This window comes from Podarcis raffonei, chromosome 6, assembly GCF_027172205.1.
Source record: "Podarcis raffonei isolate rPodRaf1 chromosome 6, rPodRaf1.pri, whole genome shotgun sequence".
Classification (NCBI taxonomy): Eukaryota; Metazoa; Chordata; class Lepidosauria; order Squamata; family Lacertidae; genus Podarcis; species Podarcis raffonei.
Window position 1 is genome coordinate 78,044,424 of NC_070607.1, and position 23,619 is coordinate 78,068,042.

Sequence of the window (23,619 nt, forward strand, 5' to 3'; positions counted from 1 at the left end):
TTCTGAAAGCTCCATCTAGTGGCTATTTATTAGACACAGTAGTGTAGGAAGTTGAATTCTGAATGACTGCTTCATTTGTCCTCTAGAATGCTGTAGGTATTCTTGTCTCCACGCTTTCTGATATTTAGTTAGGGCTAAGGAGAAGAACTTGCTTAACCAAACCAGGGGAAGTTAGCTGTACTGCATTGTATCCTTGGTTCCAGAACTGTTTTTTCTTGCCCTCCTTCTGTCCTAAAATGGGAAAGAGACAATAAATCTAAAGCAGATTATGTGCTTGAGACACTCCTTTCAAGTAGCACTGGTTATCTTTTAATCATACAATAGCAAGGCAGACTTCCTCTCGAGAAAAATGGGAATGGAAGGGCTATCCGGTCAGTGCTTTTGGCAGTGGTTTGATTTGATTTCCACTTTGGCTAGGTGTAAAACAGGCTTGATTTCTATGGCTACAAAGTCAAGTTCTCTCTCAAAGCAATGGTTCTGCTTTCCATCCTAGTATATATTTCCCCTATAGTGTAGGAGATGCTCAAATACAGCAGAAATTTGCTAATCAGAAAGAAATAAAAGAAGTTAATTCAATCCTTTTTCTCTCACATACATTAGCATATGGAGGCCCCATGGTTCCCTACCGCTGAACAAAATGGTACTAGTTGAGAAACCAATAGTAAAAATTCATGGCAAGCATGCAAAAAGCAATATGTATTCACTAAAGTGTGGGGTGGGAGGTAACTGGGGGGAAAATCAAGGGATCTTGACTTTAGTCAGCTATCCCGACTTAATAATTTGCAACTTATAATTTCTATTCCTTTTTAAAGGTGCTAATAGAAAAGCATAGCAGATCTCTCAAATTGTAAATAGCTTTCAAGAGCCAACTGATTAAGCATATGTGTTATGTGCAATTGATTTTTTCATCTGTTCTCAGTCATTTTAAAAGCATCTATCTTCATGCATGACCATTAGAAGGCTACTGGGAGAAAGCCCGTGCTTGCTTACGCAAAATGTCTTCTTAGAGTTCCCTATTAGTAACTTGTTTGTATTTTCACTTTTGGCCCTCACAAATTAAGTATATGAATAATTTTAAAGGAGTACAAATGCTCTGAAAAGTTACAGTGGGACAATGGCTTGAAGGATTAGTGCATAAACACTTTCCAGACCTGTGCAAGGAAAATTTGTATCACTTCAAAATTATTTGCAAGAAACTTCAGGTGTGGACTGCTAAACAGAAATGGGTGGCAGATTGGGGGAGTGTGAGAAAAATCTTATGCAAAGCAAAACAAAAAACTGATTTGGGGGATCCTCCACAGGACAAACATCTAAGGATTTAAGGAAATCTAGAAGAGTTTCAAACTAGCAAAAGTTGCTTAGAGGAGTGTTACACATCCCTGACTTGCGCTAAACCATTTCTTAGGTATTCCTGTTCAAGATGGTGTAGCAGTATGCTCTACCTAATTTTTTTTTTTAAAAAACCCCTGCAAGGACGAAGTTCAGCATTTCAATCCTTTGAAATGGGTTGGCTAAAACATAATCCAAGTCATAGTAAATGTTATTTTAAAGAGAGCAATATTTAAAAGATGGCTACTTTGAAAACAAAAGAATTAATAAAGGGTAAAACTCTGTCCAAGAACATTCTTGAAGATAATCTTATGCACCTTTCAGCCAGAGGATATTATCTCTTTTTCACTTTATTTAAAAAACTACACTGTATGGCGCAAATAAACATTTGATCAAACACACAGCAATGACAACGGACACATTTCCAACTATGGCACTGAGGGAGCATCTCACTACCACCACTGAATTTCCAACTCATGATTCTTATGTCAAGTGTACATCATCTCTGCCATGTGGGACATTTTCTTGGGAATATATAAGTAATACTCCATGTACCCTGAAAGATCTTCAATAGTCACATCATCCACAAAGACTCGAGCTTGCTCAGAACAAGACCGGGCAGAGCTTGATGAACCCATCCCAGAATGCGATCGGTTTGGCAAAGATTGCGAATGTGCTTCCAGGACTGCCTTTTCACATTCCGAAAGGACACTCCGCAAACCAGAAAAGGAGTATGCTTCTATTGCTTGCCATGGTTTGCACTGACATTCTTTGTCCACGCAAGGGCATTGCTTCTCGTAACTCAGCTTGGAGAGTGACTGGAAATCTGAGGGTTGGCTAGGATCCAGGCTGGTTTCAAAGGTCAAAGAGAAAGCAGGACAACTCTTTTGCAAATTCTCTGAAGGCTGCTCCCTTGAGAAAGTGCTCCGCTGTTCTGCTCTGGCCCTCCTGCAGTTGCTGCTATCGAAAAGGGGGCATCTCTTTCCTCCCAAATATGGCTCTTCTGTAACACTGGGGTCTGGACCGATTTTGTGCTTTGAAGAATCCATCTGGCTTTTGTGCTTCAGTTGGTTACTTGCGGAAGATGCCTTCATGCTGCAATATGTAAACTTGGGAGGATGAAGGACAGGAGATTTAGAACGCCTGCGGCGCTGCGGTCTTGTCGCCCCTCTCAAGGGTTTCCTTGCACACCTGGAGTAGAGAGCAGCAATGTTAGCAGAAACTGACTCTGGAACAAAATGCACTCCAAAATAAGGTAGTGTTGTCTGTTAAAATTATTTGCTGCAGTTCTGTGGAAGAAACAGCTGCATCTCATGCTTTCTCCTGATAATTTCCCCCTGATATATATCAAATCCAGAAGAAGACTGTGATGCAACTGTAAACTAATCAGAAACTGCATTATCTTTTTCAGCCTTAACTGCAAACCTTGGCTTTTCTTCCTGTCATGTATAAGCTAAACTTATCATCAAACTAAACATTAGATGAAGGCAGCCACAGAAGATAAGAGAAATGGAGTACAGTAGGCTATACCCTATTGGCTAAACATTCATTATAGCCAAATACTGGGAGATAAAAGAAGGGTTTAACTCAAAGGTGTTGAACATAATTACTAGTGAAGTGTCTTACCCATGCCAGTTCTCTCTCGAACAGACGGTTTGATGCCTGCCTCCATCAACAGTAGCTCTGACTGGAGCTCTCAATCCCATGCTGTCACTCACAGATGTAGAAGTTCTGATTTAAGAGGCAAATGACATATTAAAGTATGATTCTAACACAAAGTATCTACAGGCTGATTCCCATACGGCGTCCCCCTTAGGATTATCCACCTATATTAGCAAACAAAATGGAATCTCTCCCCACCATTTTCTTGCTTATCTACAGACAAACAGATAAAGGAAAAGGCTGCCGCTCAGTGGTATTCTATGCAAAAGTTCCCGGGTTAAACCCCTGACATCTCTAAGTAGGGCTGGAAAAGATCCCTGCCCTAAAGTCAGGATAGCTGCTGTCAATCAGTGTAGACCCTGAGTGGGGAATCTGGCCTGCAGGCCAATACTGGTCCACAAATTTGGTTCACAAGGCCATTTTCTCCAAGCCACACCCACCTGTCAATCAGCTGACAGGAGGCTGGGGTTCGGTTCTGCATTGCTGTGGGCACCTGATCACAGCAGGATTTAACCCCCACTCAACAGCTGATAAGCAGGGGTTAAATCCTGCTCAGTTTGGCTGTGTGCATCTGTTCCCTGCTAAAATCTCCTGCTAGACCATCATTTTGGCCGGGGATTCCATGCAAACCTGGATCCGCTGCTAAGATGATGAGGGAAAATCCATCCCTTTCAAGTGGAGAATCCCAATACACACAGACCTCCCTAAGTCAGGATCAGACTCTTCTGCTAAAACTGATGGGTGTTTTTTACCATGTTGTAGCAGGGAACTGCTGCTAAAGTGAAGGAAGAGAGATTCCCTTTTGGCAGCACCTTGCACGTGACATCACTGTGAAGTTATGTGACTGACAAGTGGGTGACTTCACTGTTAGGGTTCAAATCCCCATTCAGTCATAAAGCTCATTGGGTGACCTTGGGCCAGTCACAGCCTCTTAACCTACCTCACAGGGTCGTTGTAGGGATTAATTGAGGAGGGGAGTGAACCATGTACTCCTTGGAGAAAAAGGTGGGATATAAATACAATAAAACTCCACATAGCTGCAACTGCACCTGAGCCAGTCACAAAATGTGCCTAGGGAATTTCTAACACTGCTTGGCATGCCATTCTCCTTGCAAACAAAAAAGTAGCCACAATACTAGCTATTCTACAGGTACAACAGCCCAAACACCAATAAGAATATCAGACCCATATTGTTCATAGATGTATAGAAGTAATGTAATGCTGATGCCTTTCTTCAGAGTCAATTCTATAAAAATGGAAAGACACTAATACAGTGCTAAAATAGTCAAATACACAGGAAGAGTAAACAGGACTGCTGTTACCTACCCAGTTGGATCCACTCTCAGCTTTTTGAAAGCTGTTTGCAGGCTCTCTTCCTCTCCTTCTTTAGTTTCTGAGTCCATTTGCAGAATGTTAGAATGTTATTGGGCCTGCCATATAATGAATACTAACAAAAAATAAATCAATTAAATTTGTGTTGATGTGGAGAACACCAAGTGTAGTAAGCATATAGTAAAACTCTACACAACTGAAATTAAATATATTGCCTCATTCGCCATCATCCAGCACTCAGACCACATTTTGACTCACATCAATAGTTATTTGATAAAAGGATTCCATGGGCAATTTCTACTGGAAACTCAAGACAACCAAGGCACACATTTTCTGCTTTACTTTGAAACCTTTTGCCACATGGGTTGATTTCCAGCAGAGAATAGTGGAATGAACTACGCGAATATTAAGTAAAAAGTTGCCTGATGTAAAGGGACAATTAAAGTGAATTAACAACAATAGGGCCTACTCCCAAATAAGTGGGATTTGAATTAGGATTGCAGCCTAAAGGATTTCTCCCTTTGTGTAAAGCTAGATTGTAGCAAACCAAATCCTACTCAGAGTAGACCCATGTCCATTAATTTAAATGAATCTACCTTGAGTAGGACCAGCATTAGCTGCAACTCAGTTTTTCTACACAGCACTAAGGATAGGCTAGAATCAACAGACAATATTTCCCCCCTTTTCCCAAACCAATCTTTAGCCACAAATTAATTGCACTGGAGAGAGGATCTATTTAATAGATTAATAAAATATTTATCATACAAGCCAACATTCAAGGCAATCTATTTATGATTAGAACCGGGGCTGAAAAAATAGATGCTTCAAAAACTGGAAAGATTGAAGCTACTAAGCAGAAAGATTTTTCACAGGTCAGATGGGCACTACTCACATATATGGGGGGGGGGGGACGGGACAACGACGACAGGGGACCCTATATTGCTCAGTACAAGGAGACAATTGAAAATACTCAACAGAATGACCTAACCAAAACACAAATACCCTTACGTGAATTTTGTTGATATTGATTTTGAGGACACCATGGCCCAGATCTGAAGCTGTGGTACACAGAGGGTGACTAAAAAGCCAGGGCCTGAGATGAAGACCTGGTAGGTTCATATGGGTAGAGTCCAGTTGTTCCCAAATGTTCCCCAGAACAGACCACTTGAAAAATGCTGAGGATTCTAGCAAACCACTTAATGAAGCTCCAAGTTGTATTTAAGCAAAACCCCACATAGAGGGCATTGCAGTACTGTACCCCAATTTGAATGTGAAAGAGACCAAGTCTACATTAAGTTTAGGAAGGAGCCCCACCCCCATTGTGTAGTTAATCCTTTAAGTCTAATTCACCAGCAAAACTAAATGTGTTTCCATGAGCATTTCCCCATTCTGATTGTTTAGATGCCATCCTAGCTAAGTATGAAATAAACACATAGGACGTATTATTCATGTTATGGCAATTTGGAATGGCTCCATGTGACTGTCATGTAGGGCAGAACGGAAGGCATCACGGGATTCAGAGGCATAAAAGTGGGAATGAACAAAGCTTACTTGATTGGAGGCTCTGAAAAAGTACAGTGATTTATACCCATGCAAAATGACATCCACACAGTGCTTTTGCAGCCGCTTCTCACAGCGAGGAACACACAATTACATCAGGATCAGGGTGCTGGTGCTTTCTGAAGGACTGATTATTATATACAACACCACTGCTAAATTAAGGAGCACTTTAACCTACAAAAGCATGCTGCATTTTATACGCTAAAAGAAATTGCTGAAGATTAATTAATGACAAAGTATCAAGCCCTGTCATCTTATTTGACCTTTGTCCTACCTGCCTTCTTTGGGTTCTAAGCCCTTTGGGCAAGGATTATGCCCCATTTGCATGCTGTATTCTAAGCAAATAGCTAGTCCTACTAAACATAGTCGTACATGATTAACAAGTCTGTTATGAAGTCAGGGGTGTAAAATTCACACACAGAGAAAATGGACACCACACTTCTTGAAGCAAGCACCCTCTATTTTTCAAGAAACTGCAAACCATGCGAATACTGACTCTTTACAGCTAACACATGGGGCACATAATGAACTTTGAGCCAACACACAGGGTTTGAAATGTACTTAATGGGTTTATTTTATGGTCATAGAGTATATATAGCAGCTCAAAGAAACAATGATTTGCCGTAGAAGGAAGTTATTTGAATTTTGCAGCTGAGGGCACCCAAGCTGAAATTATATTTCTGTAAGCAAACAAGTACAGAAATAACATTTAATACTTGTGTAAATCTTAAAGGGCCAGTAAGGCTGTCAACTAAGAAGTTTTGCAAACTTTAGTGATTATCTTTCAGAATGAAAATATAGTGATTCATTCCCAAAACCCATCAAGGAACCAGTAGTGTAAGAGTCTTGAGAAATTTCTAGCAACCCATGCATGAAGAACTCCTATTAGTTTCCATTAAATGTTTCCTCCTGTGAATATTTTTAGTTTAGTGGAGAATTTATTGGGTTCCCAGATATTGTTGGAGAGCAATGTCTATGCTGGCTTGGTCATGTCCACAGAATGAAAGATAGCAGAATCCCCAAAGATGTGCTCTATGGACCACTGGCTTTAGGCACTAGGCACTTTAGCAGACTGATTATGGATTACAAAGATGTCTGCAAACAAAGATGTCTACAAACGTGATATGAAGACTGGCAACATCAATGCTGCTGTGGGGGAATCCCTTGCCTGCAATTGCAGTGCCTGGAGACAGGCAGTCAGGTTGTGCATTCATAGCAGGGACCAGAGGAGAAATGACCGCTGGGAGGAGAGCAGAGAGAAGAAACACTATGGTACATCTACAGCAGCACAACCGGGCACCTTCATCTGCCCCAGCTGCAACAAAACATGTCTCTCCTGTATTGTTCTCAACTACCACAGCAAGTGCTGCAACCTTCAAAAGTTTGACTTCATCCCCAAAGGGGCACTCCTCCAGTGCCTCCCAAGACAGACGGATGCAAACAGGAAGAACTCCCATCATCTCTAACCACTGGTACTGAAGGCTAGGGATGACATGATTTGTAGCCCCAACAACATCTGGGGACCCCAGGTTGGGAAAGACTAATTTAATGCACTACTTTTATTGGTGGTTTATTACTTCTTTATAAGTTTATAGTAGTTGTTTATGAACTTGTGGGGATGAGTTCTGCTGCTTCTCATTGTCAACCTGCAGTGGTAGTGTATGCCAGACTCCACTCTGCTTCGTGCTGATGGACAAAGTGGGCCATTTGATGCATGGGTCAAACTACCTTAACTTTCAAGTGCTTATTATGCCAAACATTGCAGACTTCTTGGAAAGAGGTGTCATATGGTGTACTGGCATGTACCACCAGAAAAAGCACAGCTCCTCGCCTGCAAGGATGCAGCCATCGTTTCTGCTCCCCTACTTCCAAATCCTTTTTCATAAAACTGTTATTTTGATCTTCATGGATTTCATTTATCAATCTCTTATAAAGAAGAAGGGGAAGACAAAACTCTTTAAGTAAGGAATAAACTTAGATTACAAACTTTTAATTTTTAAACTTTATTTTTGAGTGGAACAGGGTAAATCTGTTTCATTAAAAACAACAGTCTTATACCTTTGTTACGGCATGTTATGTGCCAACTCCTCATAACCTGATGCCCTCCAGGTACTTTGAACTACAACCCTCTTCAACCCACCAGTTTGGCCACTTGTCAGGGTTGCTGAGGGGTATGGTAAAAACAACAACAACACCAAGAGGGCATCAGGCTATGGAAAGCTAGCATGTAACATGCCGTAACAAAGGTTTCAGGGTCTTTGTGACAATGTGAGCCACCTTAAAGGCTGTTTTTAACCTGGTGCCTTGCAATGTTTGCTAGAGCAGTGGTTCCCCAGCTCTACCTCTCCTTTAAATCAGAACCAATGAAGGCAGTGAAGGTCCTGTGTGAGTGCCTGGAGGCGGTTGGAGGATGGATGGCGGCTAACAGATTGAGGTTGAATCCTGACAAGACAGAAGTACTGTTTTTGGGGGACAGGGAGCGGGTTGGTGTGGGGGATTCCCTGGTCTTGAATGGGGTAACTGTGCCCCTGAAGGACCAGGTGCGCAGCCTGGGAGTCATTTTGGACTCACAGCTGTCCATGGAGGCGCAGGTTAACTCTGTGTCCAGGGCAGCTGTCTACCAGCTCCACCTGGTACGCAGGCTAAGACCCTACCTGCCCGCAAACTGTCTCGCCAGAGTGGTGCATGCTCTAGTTATCTCACGCTTGGACTACTGCAACGCGCTCTACGTGGGGCTACCTTTGAAGGTGACCCGGAAACTGCAATTAATCCAGAATGCGGCAGCTAGACTGGTGACTGGGAGTGGCCGCCGGGACCACATAACACCGGTTCTGAGAGATCTGCATTGGCTCCCAGTACGTTTCCGAGCACGATTCAAAGTGTTGGTATTGACCTTTAAAGCCCTAAACGGCCTCGGTCCTGTATACCTGAAGGAGCGTCTCCACCCCCATCGTTCAGCCCGGACACTGAGATCCAGCGCCGAGGGCCTTCTGGCGGTTCCCTCAATGCGAGAAGTGAGGTTACAGGGAACCAGACAGAGGGCCTTCTCGGTAGTGGCGCCCGCCCTGTGGAACGCCCTCCCATCAGATGTCAAAGAGATAAATAATTACCTGACATTCAGAAGACATCTTAAGGCAGCCCTGTTCAGGGAAGTTTTTAATATGTAATGCTGTACTGTTTTTAACACTGATTGGGAGCCGCCCAGAGTGGCTGGGGAAACTCAGCCAGATGGGCGGGGTATAAATAATAAATTATTATTATTATTATATTCCCAATTAACTAAGTACTGCGAATACACATACTATAAAATTCACATGCTATAAAAACATGGTTTTCCCCTGAAGTCACCACAACTTAGGAATTCAGACTTAGGATTAACTGGAAGCCTAGCAGCGTGATCTTTGCACGCTTACTCAGAAATAAGTACCACCGAATTCTTACCAGCACAGGGTAGTAGTTAGGAGTACCAGACTAAGATATGGAAGATCCAGGTTCAAATCCACACTCTGCCATGAGCCAGTTACTCTTTCTCAGTCCAACTTAACTCAACAGGGAACTAAATTAGTTGGGCATGGGTTGGGGGGGGGAAACCAACAATTTATAATGACCCTCTACCAAAGAGCAGCATAAAAATGAAATTAAGCTGTAGGCCAAACCCTACAAGACTTCTGAAATGAAGCGTGGTGGTAACCCAGGACAGGACCTATTTCTCTTCGGGCGCCCTGCTTTTACAGCACACTCTCCAGGGAAATTTGCCTAGAACCCTCTCAAACCACTTATGCTGCACTGCATTCTTTTTTACTGAGAGGATTATTATTTTATAGAACTTTGTAAACCAATTCGGGTACTGTATACCTAAAAAAAAGGAGGGGAAATATATAGGTGCTTACAAAAAAGAGAGCTTTTTAAAACGTCAGGATAAATCGGCAAGTACTTTAGATCTAGCAAACAGATGAGGCAAGCAATCGTCAATATGTTTCCCCCCTCCATCCCCACAACGCCCCTTTACTTGTTTTAAACCAGATGAGCAGCTAAAAGAGCGGATCTAGGCTTTAAGTAGGAATTCTGTGGATATGAAGGGCTACTGAGGGGAATAAGAGAACAGGCACAGTGGACGGTAGTGGCGTTCGGTCGGGGTCTTGCCCTACACCAGTCCCCCGTTCGACTCCCCTGAAGGCGGCTCCGCTGAGGCGAAAGGCGCAGGAGACCGACAAGAGACGACTGAGACCCGCCGGAGTAGATCCTGTCGAGGAAGAAGCCTTCCCGCCCAACAGCCTCTTCCCCCCTCAGGCTCCCAGGAACGCCTGAAGCGACGCGAACCTGTTTCCCTCGTCGCACCCCCTCCCCGCTTTCAGGTACCCACTCACCCGATCAGCCAAGGGAGCCACTGCCGGAAGTGAACAAAAAATCAACAGGAAGTGATGACACTGCGGGCGCATGCGCTCAGCAGCCGCGGGGCTTTCCCGCGCGTTTGCAGCCGTCCTGGTGGGCATTCCGGCGCCTTCGCTTGTGTAACCGAGGACGCGCTCGGCGACGCGGCGCATGCGCAACGCTGCCGCCAGGTCCGAGTTTGCTTTCTAGCGCCCTTACCGGTTCCTAAAGGAAGGCTCGTCTGCATCCGGGTCACTCGCGCGTCGCTCCCTCAGGAAAAGCGGCGGCGCTCGCCGCGCGGGAAACAAAACGTCCGAAGTTCTGTTTCGGGGAGCGGTGGGGCCTCCGCGTTTCCTCGTCTGCCGAGTAAGTATGGTCCTTTCCGGCCGCCTTCCCCTCCCTCCCGTCTCTCCTCAGGGGAAGCGAAGCTCCGCGGCGCCGGGTCCTGTCTGCCGAGGGCGGCTCTTTTCTGCTGAGTCACTGCGCCGGGTGCTCGGCGACGACTTTTCCGTGGCCCCGGAGGCCTCGACGGGGCTCCTCGACCGCCTTGCCTCGCTAGTCCAGCTTCGCCGCCGCCGCTCCTTACAGAGCAGGCAGATGTTCCACTGGCAAAGCTTTCCCTTACGGTTTCGGGAATGTTAATGTGCCGTTTAGCGCTCATCAGTACAGTGGTACCTCTGGTTAAGTACTTAATTCGTTCCGGAGGTCTGTTCTTAACCTGAAACTGTTCTTAACCTGAAGCACCACTTTAGCTAATGGGGCCTCCTGCTGCTGCCGCGCTGCCACAGCACGATTTCTGTTTTCATCCTGAAGCAAAGTTCTTAACCTGAGGTGCTATTTCTGGTTTAGTGGAGTCTGTAACCTGAAGCGTATGTAACCCGACGTACCACTTTAGTGAGTTAAGAGTAAGAACCGTCAACGCAGAAACCTTAAAACGCAGAACCTTAAAAGGCTTAGACTGTTGAGCTTCCATTGCACACTGAGGTGCTCCAAAGACACGGAAGTATTGGCACGTTTACAGGTGCCGCATGATACCCGCACCCGGATCTGTAAGAAGAATTCGACGTTTCAAAATTATGCTTGTCCTTTTTTAAAATGTTTTCTCTTTTTTCTAAACTGCTTTGAGGTTCCATGAGTACTTCCATTAGCAATGTTGGTCTACCAGCGAATGGGGACAGGCAGATTGAGTGGGCTGAGATCTTCTGTGGGACTAGCTTCTCACTTTGAATTTTGTTAGCTATTAATGACTGACATTCTCACTGTGGCATTTTTTAAATGTTTGCCACAGATCTAATCTGACAAATAGCCTTTTATGGCCAAAACTCATGCCTCCAATAGGAGCCACAAGGGCCTTCAGTGTTTGGGGGCTGCAACAGGCTAGCACAGTTATTCCTTGTTCTTGGTGCAGTATAAGCATTCAGAGCAATTGTGAAACGAAGATTAGGAGGTGTTAACCTGCTATGTCTAGGACAGGCATATCCGACTTAAAGTCGGCTTTGATCTACGATCCAATATAAAAACTGGCAGTGATCTACCCAGGGATGGTGGCAGGGATGGGTGTAGGGTGAGCAGGCGGGCGCTGGCTGCTTCCCCTGAAGGGGCAGGTGTGCACAGTGGCAAAATGTCCCCTCTTGTGAGAGGGGCTTGCCGGCTGCTTTTCTGATGCCTGGTTCCCCAACAGGGCAGGCGCGTGCAGCGGCTAAACATTTCCTCTTGTGAGAGAAGCTTGCCCGCTGCTTTCCCGACTGGGCACACAGGGTGTCAAAACAGCCCTGCAATCGACTAACATTCATCTTGTGGTGCCCTGATCGATCATGATCAACGCATTGGACATTCCTGGTCTAGGATATTCTTAGTGGTTTGTCTCAATTAAAGGTTGGGCTTCACTTGGTCTTCATTCTGTTATTACAGAAATTGGCCCAACTTGCCAGATGGTTATCTCCACCTGCTGTGGGCCAAGTTTGACAGGTAGGTGGAACCCCCCACCTATCAGTCAGTTGATAGCAGGCGACTTTTAAAAGCCTACTTTAAAGCAAAAAAAAAAAAAAAAAAAAAATCCGTCCAGTAGCAGAGACCAACTAAGTTTGTTGTTGGTATGAGCTTTCGTATCTGAAGAAGTGTGCATGCACACGAAAGCTCATACCAATAACAAACTTAGTTGGTCTCTAAGGTGCTACTGGATGGAATTTTTTTTTTATTTTGTTTCGACTACGGCAGACCAACACGGCTACCTACCTGTTACATTAAAGCACTAACTTGATAAGGGCTTCTTGGAGTATTGCTGACACCCTTCAAAAGGGCTATCTTTGGAATGCTTTGCATAGGGCTTTTTGGGCGCCATCAGTCAGCTGGCTGGTGGTGCCTGCAAACCTTTTTAGGCTGAGCCAAGTTTTACTTGCCCTTGCCTGTTGGGTCAGGTGGGCATGGCTAGGCTGAAATGACCCTGGCCAGTTGCAGGGTCCTGTCAGGCCCAGTTTGGCCTGTGAGCCAGAACAGGATAACTTGGGTCAGTTGGGTCTGAGTGTGATTGTTTGGCTTTCTGTTTTTGAAAACATTAGGAAAAAGATAGGTGAATGTATCAGGTAGTGGTAATTCAGAGAAAAGCAATTAGAATAAGCAAAGTTTTTGTTACAATGTGGAAAGTGTCTATTTTTTTAAAAAAATACCAAACATTTATTTGATTAGGAAATCAACCTTTCTGCAGCAAAAATCATATACAGTTATATCATGGTTCTCTTCAGTATCAGACCACATGTTAACTTGCTAGAAACTACACCCCCCCCCCCATTTTTTAAATCTAGCCATATACATTTTCCACACTTTATGGGTCTGGATAAAAGTCAGATCTATCAAATACAAAATGAATAATTTTGTTTTCACATGATTTTTGCAGACAATATCCCTCAAACAACTATCAGATTCAGATCCCATCTGTCCTCACATATGGAATGGTAAAAATTACAGTTGCTGGAGAGTGCTCTTGTGCTTAGGTCCTGTTTGTGGGTTTTCCACAGGTATCTGGTTGGTCACTATGTGAACAGGATGCTGAACTAGATGGGTTGTTGGCCTGATTCTGTATGCTTTTCTTAGATCTGTGACTTTTTAGTGCAACCTTGATGCAAAAACATGATTCTGGCTTTTTACACGGGATCTTCTCCTAACCACTGTCAAAACACACCTAACAATTGTTAATAATGATTGGGGTTGAATGTGCTCCTTCCTTTTCAACTTAATGATGTATCACAATATATTGTGATGTTTAGCTGGTGATACATTGCGATGTTGAAAGTTTATATCGCCCAACCCTAACAGCTGTACAGGCAGTAGGGCAAAAAATGTTATCTTGCAAATGAAGAGGTACTGCTTAAAAATAATGAATTAGGTTTCAATCCCAATCCCGTTGGCCTCGGTGTAAACCCTTTTGAATTCAGTAGTATCCATTTCTGTGTAGAAATGGTTAGGACTGTGCTGTTAGGGCTGTTTTTCTAAGAATTTTTATATAACAGACATATTTAACTGACTGCAGTACTTGCTGAAGCTGCAGCATAACATTTTGGGCTAAGAGATACACACACACACACACACACACATGCATAACAGAATTTATAAATACTTATGGTTGGCCACTATTGCTGAGGCTGAGCACCGTTTAGTTTGTGGTGTCCAATTAAGAACTGTTTTGAAAAAAATAAATGGAAAGTGCTGCTGCATTGGGTAAAAATGGTGACTAGCCATTCTGTTTTTGTTTCTGTTACCCAGGTTTCAGGAGCCATTTGGCTCCTAGTATTTATATCTCAGTTTCTAACATGGCTGCTGAAACAAACCATAGTTGTCACTAAATCACAATTCAGCTTAGAGTGAAAGTCCAGAGCTTGCTCATGGTGCCACATCAGCCCATTGTGTGAGGGTTTAGTTTAAATTATCTGGAAGTTGATATATTATTAACTTTTAACTTCTAATTTCTGTCTCTCCTTTTCCTTCATCTATAATTATTTTTTATTGTAACCCCCCCCCCCCCCAGGATTTGTTCTCATTTTAACAGTACAGTACCTAATATTTGAGACACTTCATAAAGTATTATTACTGCTACTAACCATGATTTGCACAAAGTATATACACTTCTGTTTTTGTATCTTAATTGTGAATAATAAAAAGTGAGAGCTTGCCTCAGGCTTTCAGAGGGTCTAGTATTCAATTAAGTTTTCTGTGAAAGAAGCTGTTTTATGTACCTTTGTAATCCATCTGTGTGGCAGATTGGAATTCAGAAAGCAGTCTTGTAGTTCATCACTTCCTTTTGTGTCTTCCTTGTTGCCTGAATCAACACTTAATACGTACATCAAATGCATTATGACACACTTCCATCCTTCTAGATGTGTCACAATGACATTTGTCAAGCAAGTAGCTAAGGCACATGTCTGAATGAAATCATTTCAGAGCAAACAAACATCAGCTGAGTGGAGCAGGGAGGGAGTTCTGTCCAAGTGAGCATTTTTCTGCCACTTTCATTTTATTGCCTTTATCTTAGTTTTTCAACAAATTGTGAGGGCTGCAAACTTTGAACACCCCAGCATTTTCTTTTTAGAGCATATGTAGGTAGCTTAGGTGTGTCAACCTAATAGTCATTTTAGTAATTTTTTAAATAGTTTTTGTGTGCCTTCTGCATGGAAAAATTAGAGCTGATATCTATGGTCAGTTCCGTAGATTATATTTATACCACCTTGTTTTTATTTTCTATGGGAGACATCCAATGTTGTCTACCTAATGCAATGAAAATCTACTTGCACAACAAGCTAGCTTTCTTCTCTTCCTGTGTGCTGCCAAAATCTCCAGAGGTTCCCCAACTCTGGAGCAGGTTTGGAGGGCTGCAGGGAAGAGGAGAGCAAGGAGAAGAGAAGCCCTGTTGCACATGCTACATTGGATCATGCCTTATGCATGGCTATTAATATAAAAGGTATCATGCATAGGGTCTCAATATAAGACACTGAGTTTCAGTGACACTTGCTTCTTTCTTTCTAAGTTAGTTATATTGTGGTTATTTTTTTTTACTTGAAATTAAAGTTTTGTTTTCGCTGAGAGACTAACCATATGTTGGATCTGTACTCTGCAAATGAGGGCTCAAATGACTTATGTTTGCCACTGGGTAGGCTTAAGGAACCCACTCTCTGAGATCTAGTTTTCCATACCAACTGGACTGTATGAGTTAGCATTTCATCATGTGTGTCTCAGCCTACTGTCTAAGATGTTTTACCACATCGGTGAGATTTAGAGTTATGGTAATAATCAAAGTCACTGGTTTAGGAAGGTCTTAATCTCTCCTGTAAACAGGATTGTCTTTACTACCTTTATAGTAATATAGTGTTTCTAAAGTAGTATCAATATGCACCAGTTGTTTGGAAAATATTGACAAACTAGAAGGGAATATGAATGTAGCAGTGCAATCACTACAAGGTAATGGAATTGCAACCATTTCCAGCAACACTGGCTGCAGATTTATGCATGCTTATTTTGAAGTAAGCCTTGTCAAATTTAGCGAGATTTGCTTCACAGTAAACATACACAGAGCTGGATTGTTGCAAGAAGCGATAACGCCAGATCGATACAAGATATGATGTCCTGCATCCCAGTGTCTTGTCTGTGGTGCTTAAACAGCTTTGAGGAGAGCCTTGGATTGTCTATTCCCTTTTGGTGCTAATAGCAACTTGTTGGGTTGGGTTGAATTGGGTGGGTGATTTAAGTTGGGGAGAAATGATAGAGGAAGAAATGTTGGTTTGTGTTTTTTTTAAATCCCATCCCTAGCATTGAAGCCCAATCCAAATCCCTCTCTATGGCTGCTTCTAACCTAAGAAAAAGTTTGATTTAGATATAGCAACATAATATAGTTCAGCACTGTGAAGGAGTGAGGCAGGTCTCAGGTTTGGCTGCTTCCCTGCCTTGTGACCTGACACCCGATCCCTCTGGTGCAGCTGTGAGGAACAGATTTGAAGCTTCCACTTCTGAGTTTAAAAAACCAGCTGTGGTTTGTCATAATCTCTGATAAGGACAATCTGTGGCTGGTTTAAAATATGGCTTATTGAAGTAAGCCAAGATCATTCTAGTTGCTTATTCTACTTTGTTCCAATAAATCAATAGTTTGATTAATGGAAGTTCCTTGTTTTAATAAAATTGCAAACTGCAGTTAGTTTTAAACCAGGAAGCGTGTGCTTCCTGCCTTTTCCTGGCATGTGTTGAACAAAGAGAGGTAAACATTTAAGCCTGAGATTTGTGTAGTTTTTAAATGGGCTTATACTGTTAGGTTTGAATTGGGCCACTAGGAGATCTGACCATATGTAGTCTGCAAAACTTCAGAAATAAGCACTAAGCTCAGTAGATTGGAATATTTATGGTAATCAACACTGCAAGAAAGAAACATACTTCTAGTTTATATTTTTTGTTTAAAGAAGGGGATGAACGTTACCACACAGGACCTGTGACAGATGTTCAGATCTCGATAAAGGATTACCAAATGAATATTTTTGCTTCATAATATGGTATTTGTATAGCTTTGCTTTTCTGAACTACCTTATACTTTAAAAAAACCCTGCTCCTCAAAATGGTATTTGGGAAAACTGATAAGGACAATGATAGCCTTTTCTGTCAGGAGGCGTTCAAAGAATACCAACAGTGTAGTCATATGTGTGCTCAAGATTTCAACAAAATGGAGAACAGCCTCTTGCTCTGGGCTTCAGTTAGATGGAGATCACAAGCCAAACTGACTGCACAGCAGCTCCACCTCCACAGGCTTGCCAGGAAAGCTCTGAATTTGGTGGGACTCCTTAATAAATGTACCTAGGACTAGGGCCCTCCAGATGTTTTGGGGCTACAACTCGCATCATCCCTGACCACTGGTCCTGTCAGGAGTGCTCTGATGGTGTTTCCTGCTTGGCAGGGGGTTGGACTCGATGGCCCTTGTGGTCTCTTCCAACTCTATGATTCTATGATTCTAACATCTGGAGGGCCAAGTTTGCCTATACCTGGACTGGAGTCTCAAGGCTCTTTTCTGTATTATTCCCCCCCCCCCCACTATAGAAGTGTCCACACAACTGAACATTCTATGCATTAACTTCTTACACTGCAAAATTCCAGAATGGGACAATACCTAGATAGGAATTAGGAAGTTAAACATTTGTAGGATTATTGTATCGTATGGCCTATATATGCATAACATGTTAATTCCTACACATAATTGCCTTTCCTGTAGGAATGGTGAAGCAGCCCTACAAGTAATGTATGAAGTGATCCTTTGAGGTGTCATTTTTTCCCCTGGAGAAGTTTGGTCTGCTCTTGCACAGCAACCAGAACTTAAAACTGTTGGTCAGTGTAGTAGATTGGTGTATAAGCCTTCTGACAACTTTGGCTTCTCCAACAGGATTTGAGTGCCTTGTGTGAAAACACTATTAAATTGCTATTTATAAGTCTTGTTGCATTTCCTGATAATACCATGGAGCCGGGATCGCTTTCACTAGTCAAATCTAGTATGAATTTCTGTACAACATTAGTTGCCTCCATTTTATTCTCACATGCTTATTTTTCTTCTTTTCTTTAGCTTGCAGAAAGGAAGCAGTGGGTCGTTCTCTAACAATGTTGGAGATAGAAGAGAATCTCCAGGCAGCTTTCAAAAAGCTAAGAGTAGACTCAGAAGGGTAAGTTAATGTAATTTTTAGTATTAAGAGCAAAACTTGGCTGCACAATGTGGGAAATGAAATGGCTTTGTGATTGCAGTTTGTTTTGAAAAAATTCTTGCTGCCATGGTTTTTGAGTGAAGTTTGATATTGGTCTAGTTAGCACATAACACCAAGCCATGGTTTGTTGAGCCAAAGCGTAATCTTGTTTTTAACTGTAGTCTAGCTTATTTCCAAGTCCAATAGCCTTGTTTAACCATGGTTTGCCCATCCTGCCCCAGACTCTCATCAAGCTACAGTGCATAGGACAAAGAGCTGCTGGACAACGAGCCAAGGTCTCAAGTAACAAACTGTAGCCTGTTCTTCTGAGCGTTGATTTGTGGTTTGTTGAACAAACAATGGTTAAAACAAACCATGGCTTAGCATTATGTGAAGGTAGCTGATTATTATCATTAGCTGCTTTACTCCTAAAAATGACTCAAAGCGACTTACAATCACAAGCGACATAGGGAGCATACAGGGCAGTCCCATTTACTGGATACACATCAACTGTAAGCAGTACTCACTGGTAGTAATATCACCAATTTTTAGTTTGTAATACACTCCTCATTGGAGGAGATTAGTGGCCTTCATGAGACAGTTTCATCTTAATTGACCTGGTTTAGGTTTTACAACTATGTGATAAAAGTATGTCCATCCCTAGCTTTTCCATGGTGTTTGGATGATTTGTAGAAATGGAATATGATGAGGCCAGTTGGGGTGAACCATGAAATAACTGAAGAAGCATGACAAAGCATAGTGAAATAGGGAGTACTGAAGAGTTTTTGTGAATGAGACATAGAGTCTTGATGGATTTTATGATAGAGCTTAGAACTACAGTTTTTTAATACCACCAAAAACTTTTCGTTGGTTAAGTAATTACCCATCTGCTCCATGATCTCTTTTGCTTCCTTTGAGTACAGTGATTGGGTAAATCCCTGGAAAGCTTAGAAAGGTTTACTTGGTTAGGCCAGCAGTTTTTGCCTTTTAAGTGCAGCTGCAGGAAAGTGTAATGGGGTATGCAGGTTGGCACCATGCTTTCTCAGGGTATGGCTATCTAGTCACACTTGACTACTCCTTCTGCGTATTCAGGGAATGACCCCTTCTGGACCACACATGATTGGGGGAATTTAACTCATATGTTATGGCAGGGGTAGGCAATGTGGTGTCCTCCAGATGCTGTTGGAATTCCATCAGCCCCAGCCAGCAAGGCTGGTGGTCAGGGATGATGGGAGTTGTGATTGAACATCTGTAGGGCACCTTTTATTATGGGACTTCTTCCCCTTGCATCCTGGCTTTACACTGTTGGTCAGGTTGTTCTTGTCCAAACTAGCATGCTGGCCAAAATACAAAAAGGAGCCAAGTGTGGGTAATATATTGAAGATTTAGTGTGGGCATTGGAATGCCCTCATAAGTTAGCCAAGGAGCAATGGAAGACAAGGTCAGAACTTTAACAGAAATTAAGCTCTGTTGAGGGAAATAGAACAATCTTACAAATTTACGGCAGCCTGTATTTTTCCTTGTTTTAGATCCACTGCTTCTCTTCCTGTAAATGAGGGGGTGTCTCCAAGAGCACTTGTAAAAACTACAGATGAAACCAAGGTGAAGTCTGTGTGTGCATCTAAAGAGAGCTGGCATTGGTAAGATGAATTGGTTCTGATTAATGGAACTACGTCAAATGTGGAAATGCTAAAGTTTTCTGCTGAACATGGCCTCCTGGAGCTGCTTATAAATATTAAGAGGCTGGAGCTTGAAGATGATGACTTGGGAGCAAAGAAGAGATGTGAAAGAGGTTTCATCAAGTAGTAGCACACTTGACCACTGCAGCTGAGGCATGTTCCTGTTCCCCAGGAGGAGGGCAGGGGAAACTGCCACGTGTCTTATTGTTCAGATAATCTCTAGCCCTTCACATAATTGTAAAACAGATAACTGGTTTTTACATGTCCATTGGCAGAAAAGTTGCTGTTATCAGGGTGGTGTCTTCTTCCAAATCAGGGGACTGCTACTTACACAACACATTATTGCCTCAACGGGATTGGAAGGGAAGCTGCAGAAACATCCCGTGTTGCATTCAGATTCTAGAAGGATATATATTTATGTGTAAAATGTATGCCTTCCACCATCTCTTCAAAAGAAAAAAGAGCAACTCTCCATTGCGCAAGGAGAAATCCTTGCACTGATGAACGAATGCCTTGGCACTACATTGGATCCCACTCTTGAAGGCATTAAGTGTGATGATAGGGGCTCTTCTTAGGCCCACAGCTCTGAGCTGTGTAAACTATACTGTACTAGGACTAACATGCAGCTGAGTTTTCTTACCTGCCTTAAAATAGTTCTAGGTAGGTATTAAAACTATATGTATGCTGTGGCATGATGACCCCCTTATTCTGCCGTTTAGGTGTTTGATGACATTATTTGCACTTGGGTCTGGATGTATAATGTAGGCACATTCCATGTGATCCATATAGGAAAGTTGAAAAGTTGTTAAACACTCACTTCTTCGTAAATTGCAGCATAGGGTGACTAGAGAGAGCTGGATGTGTTGATTCAAGCCAGCAGAGCCAGCGAAGTTCAGAGGAATTTGGCCACCCTCCAGGTGCCCGGCTTGAATCCTTGTTGACCTCCTGTCTGCGACTCCCGGCAAGACCAGGGGAGGTCTCCAATCGGCGATTCTTCCCAATGTGAAGAAGAACACACCATTCCTCCCCCTCCCAATCCCAGGGAGGGGATAGAGACAGACAGAAATGTATTTACATGCCTTTATTTCTGTCGTTCCAGCAGTACAGAGAAAACATGTCTGTACCCTCTCATCCCAGCTGCAGAGAGTGAATAACTCCACCCATGTACTTCTAGTACAGGGTCATGTGCCACTCTGAGCTAACATCCGGTGCTCAGTGCACTGAATAGACCGTCCCTGGTTCCCACGGTTCAGTCCCATAACATCAGCTTCCTGTTTACCATTCCAGCCACCTGGAGCTCGCTTCTGCATTGCTCCTTTTTCGTAACAGGATGACCATTTATGCTGTATTAACTTTTGAATTTTCACCTTCTAGGTGTTTGAGGAAACCTTTGAGAGGAACAGTGAGAACACAGCGTCGGCGGCGGTCAAAGTCTCCAGTACTCCATCCTCCTAAGTTTATCCATTATACCACGAAAATGCTGCCTTGTAACCAGCCAGTGCACAAGAACCCAGCTGACACTTCTGAAAGCAGCAGTGACCCGGATGTGTCAGCCCCAAAGGAGTTCTCTAAGAATGAACAGGCCAGTCACCCCCTCAATGATGTTGGCGAGAAACAAAAGGGTGCTCAGCATTCTGTGGCATCCATGGTTCAAATGCCTAAGAACAAACTTGAGAGTGGTGTTTTTCCTACTTCAGCCGTTCTAAAGGCCACAGATCTTTCTGATTTCCAATCTGTGTCTGAGCAAAATAAAGGGAAACTCTGTGCGTGTGTAGACAGGGCCTGCCAGTGTAAGCGATGGCAGGACATGAAAGTGTACATGTTTTCTGGCCCACAAAATTCTCCCCAGTCTGCACCTAAAAGACCACCACATGTGCAGGACAGTTCCCAAACTTTGCCATCAAGAACTCCCTCCAGCTCTCTCAGGTCTTGCTCTGAGCAAGCCAGGGCTCATGTGGATGATGTGACTATTGAAGATCTTTCAGGGTACATGGAGTATTTCCTGTATATCCCTAAGAAAATGTCCCACATGGCAGAAATGATGTACACCTGACAACAGTGGGCTCTACTGAACAAAGGGTTTTGGTATCTGCCCATGGTCACACTCCATCTCAGAAGCAGTTGCTCTCTGTGCTTGTAATAAAGACACTTTGCATCACAGCCAATCTTTTATTTTTCATACTCATTAATTTATTACTACTGTTTATTTATTTCAGCAATTGATATACTGCTAAACACCTTCATATCTCAGCCTTGTACAGTAAGAATAAAAAGATACAATAAAGATCAGTTAAAACTAATAAAACAAAATAAGAAAACTTAAAATGTCAGCTGAAATAAAAAGGTCTTCACTAAGCACTGGGGAAGAGGGGTGCTGGCCTCAGCTAATTTAATGGTAATCATAATTCCAAATCAGGACTACAAAGGTGAATGGCAAGACCAGGGAATTCTACTGTCTTGTACAGGGCATAAGACCAGTTATTGGGGTAGTTTGGATTAACTGGCAAAGAACATTCAGAATCAAGAGTAGCAAAATCACTCTATGGGGAACCAGTATAATCTACATTTGGGGTGAAATAAAACATCTTGCTGTACTTTCTGGTGAAATATTTATGTACATCCCACAGATACTCTAAGCTGTGGGAGGACACAGTACTTGAAAACCATAACTTATTTTCTTCTGCCTATATTCCTAGTATTTGGGTCTTCCCCAGAAATCTTACTATTTGTGAAACATAGTACTTACCAGCTAACTCTGGCGGTGTCTTGAGGTAAACATTTCCCGTTTCAGTGAGAGAAGCGAATTGCATTTCATTTTCTTACTGAGCATTGCTTTAATTACAGCATGAAGGCTTTTAGCTAGCTTGTTTTATAGGAAATTGAATTCAGCAGGGTGAACAATCAAAATGTAGTTTACCTATTAATCTGTGGATAAAGATTAAAATATGAAGTAATTTATATTTGGCCGCTAGATGTCAGCCTTGTTTCATAACTTTGATTTGATGCAGCCTGTGCTGTACTTGCACATCAACTAAGTTCTGTTGAGGAACTCCACTTCATAAACCATCCCACTTGGCATCAAGATGGTCAGCCCCTGGGTGTTCATATTTTTTTAAATAGAAACAACCCACAGAACTATGTTTAAAATGTTGAGTTCTTATGAGTTGGTGCAGGGGACCAATGATGTAATTATGTAAATAAGATGCAAGTTGGATTCTCTTAAAAAGCAGTAATGGCAAACTAAGGAAACTGCCTTCGGGCAGTATGAACTAGGACTGAAGGCTTTTGCCATTTTATTTTTGTTTGCATGTTCCTTTGGTTTGGCTTTCTTGCCATTTGCAATGTGTGAAAGCAGTTTTCAACCAAACAAGTATGCAAAGCTAAAAGCCATGTTGGCAATATACCCAGTTTCTTGCATCTTGGGTGGCAATGAACAAAGATTTCATAATATATTCTCATAGCATATGCTCTGAGACATCTTGTCCCTTGCCAGCTAACCTCCCTGTGCTATGGAGGCAGCCCACTCTGCCAGGGAAGCAGGGACCCAAAACCTCCAGGAAATAAGCTGCTCTGAGATGTGCTTCTGCTTGTATACCTTAAATTTAGCCAGTGTTTTGCATTGCCTTTACGGTCAGAGGAAGCTTGTAGCTTTTCCTGCTTTGTGAATGGTGTTTGGTCCTTCTCCAGCTTATACTGAGAACTTCCAGAAATACCAATCAAGAGCATTCACTAGACACAAAATCCAGAGATTTTGTGCTTAAAAAGAGATGTCTTTAAAATAACCCTGCCAGATGAATGTTGTTCACCTTACTGAGGCTGTGAGAGTTGTGGATTATTGCAACTTATATTTCCAAGCATGGCGATTTATAAAATGTTTAGGGCATGCTCTATTTTGTATGTATGTAAATTAGTATGCATTTCTATTGCACAGTGCTAAATTTTTTTTAATTAAGATGTGTGTGCTTGTGTGAATATTAAGGCACAAAACC

The 23,619-nt window shown here is 42.6% G+C and overlaps 2 protein-coding genes across 9 annotated transcripts; one reads left to right on the plus strand and one right to left on the minus strand.

The window, feature by feature from the left end:
* Positions 1-14,569, minus strand: LOC128416417 (oxidative stress-responsive serine-rich protein 1-like). Of its 5 annotated transcripts, none has more exons than XM_053394141.1 (5): positions 14,484-14,569; positions 4,318-4,438; positions 2,956-3,060; positions 1,885-2,520; positions 1-231 (listed from the first exon to the last, which is right to left on the minus strand). In XM_053394141.1, the coding sequence occupies exons 2-5, from the start codon at positions 4,392-4,394 to the stop codon at positions 153-155; spliced, it is 897 nt and encodes a 298-aa protein (XP_053250116.1). In that variant the 5' UTR covers positions 4,395-4,438; positions 14,484-14,569; the 3' UTR covers positions 1-152. The 5 variants fall into 5 exon arrangements, with proteins under 5 accessions (XP_053250116.1, XP_053250115.1, XP_053250117.1 ...); XM_053394140.1 differs by lacking the exon at positions 14,484-14,569 and adding an exon at positions 10,251-10,347; XM_053394142.1 differs by lacking the exon at positions 14,484-14,569 and adding an exon at positions 9,325-9,710.
* On the plus strand, positions 10,485-21,790 carry LOC128416419 (oxidative stress-responsive serine-rich protein 1-like). 4 transcript variants are annotated; one of them, XM_053394145.1, is made up of 4 exons: positions 10,485-10,620; positions 17,837-17,933; positions 19,481-19,591; positions 21,005-21,790. In XM_053394145.1, the coding sequence occupies exons 2-4, from the start codon at positions 17,872-17,874 to the stop codon at positions 21,681-21,683; spliced, it is 852 nt and encodes a 283-aa protein (XP_053250120.1). In that variant the 5' UTR covers positions 10,485-10,620; positions 17,837-17,871; the 3' UTR covers positions 21,684-21,790. The 4 variants fall into 4 exon arrangements, with proteins under 4 accessions (XP_053250120.1, XP_053250123.1, XP_053250122.1 ...); XM_053394148.1 differs by lacking the exon at positions 10,485-10,620 and adding an exon at positions 10,723-10,743; XM_053394147.1 differs by lacking the exon at positions 10,485-10,620 and adding an exon at positions 13,185-13,205.
* Positions 21,791-23,619: the final 1,829 nt, after the last annotated feature.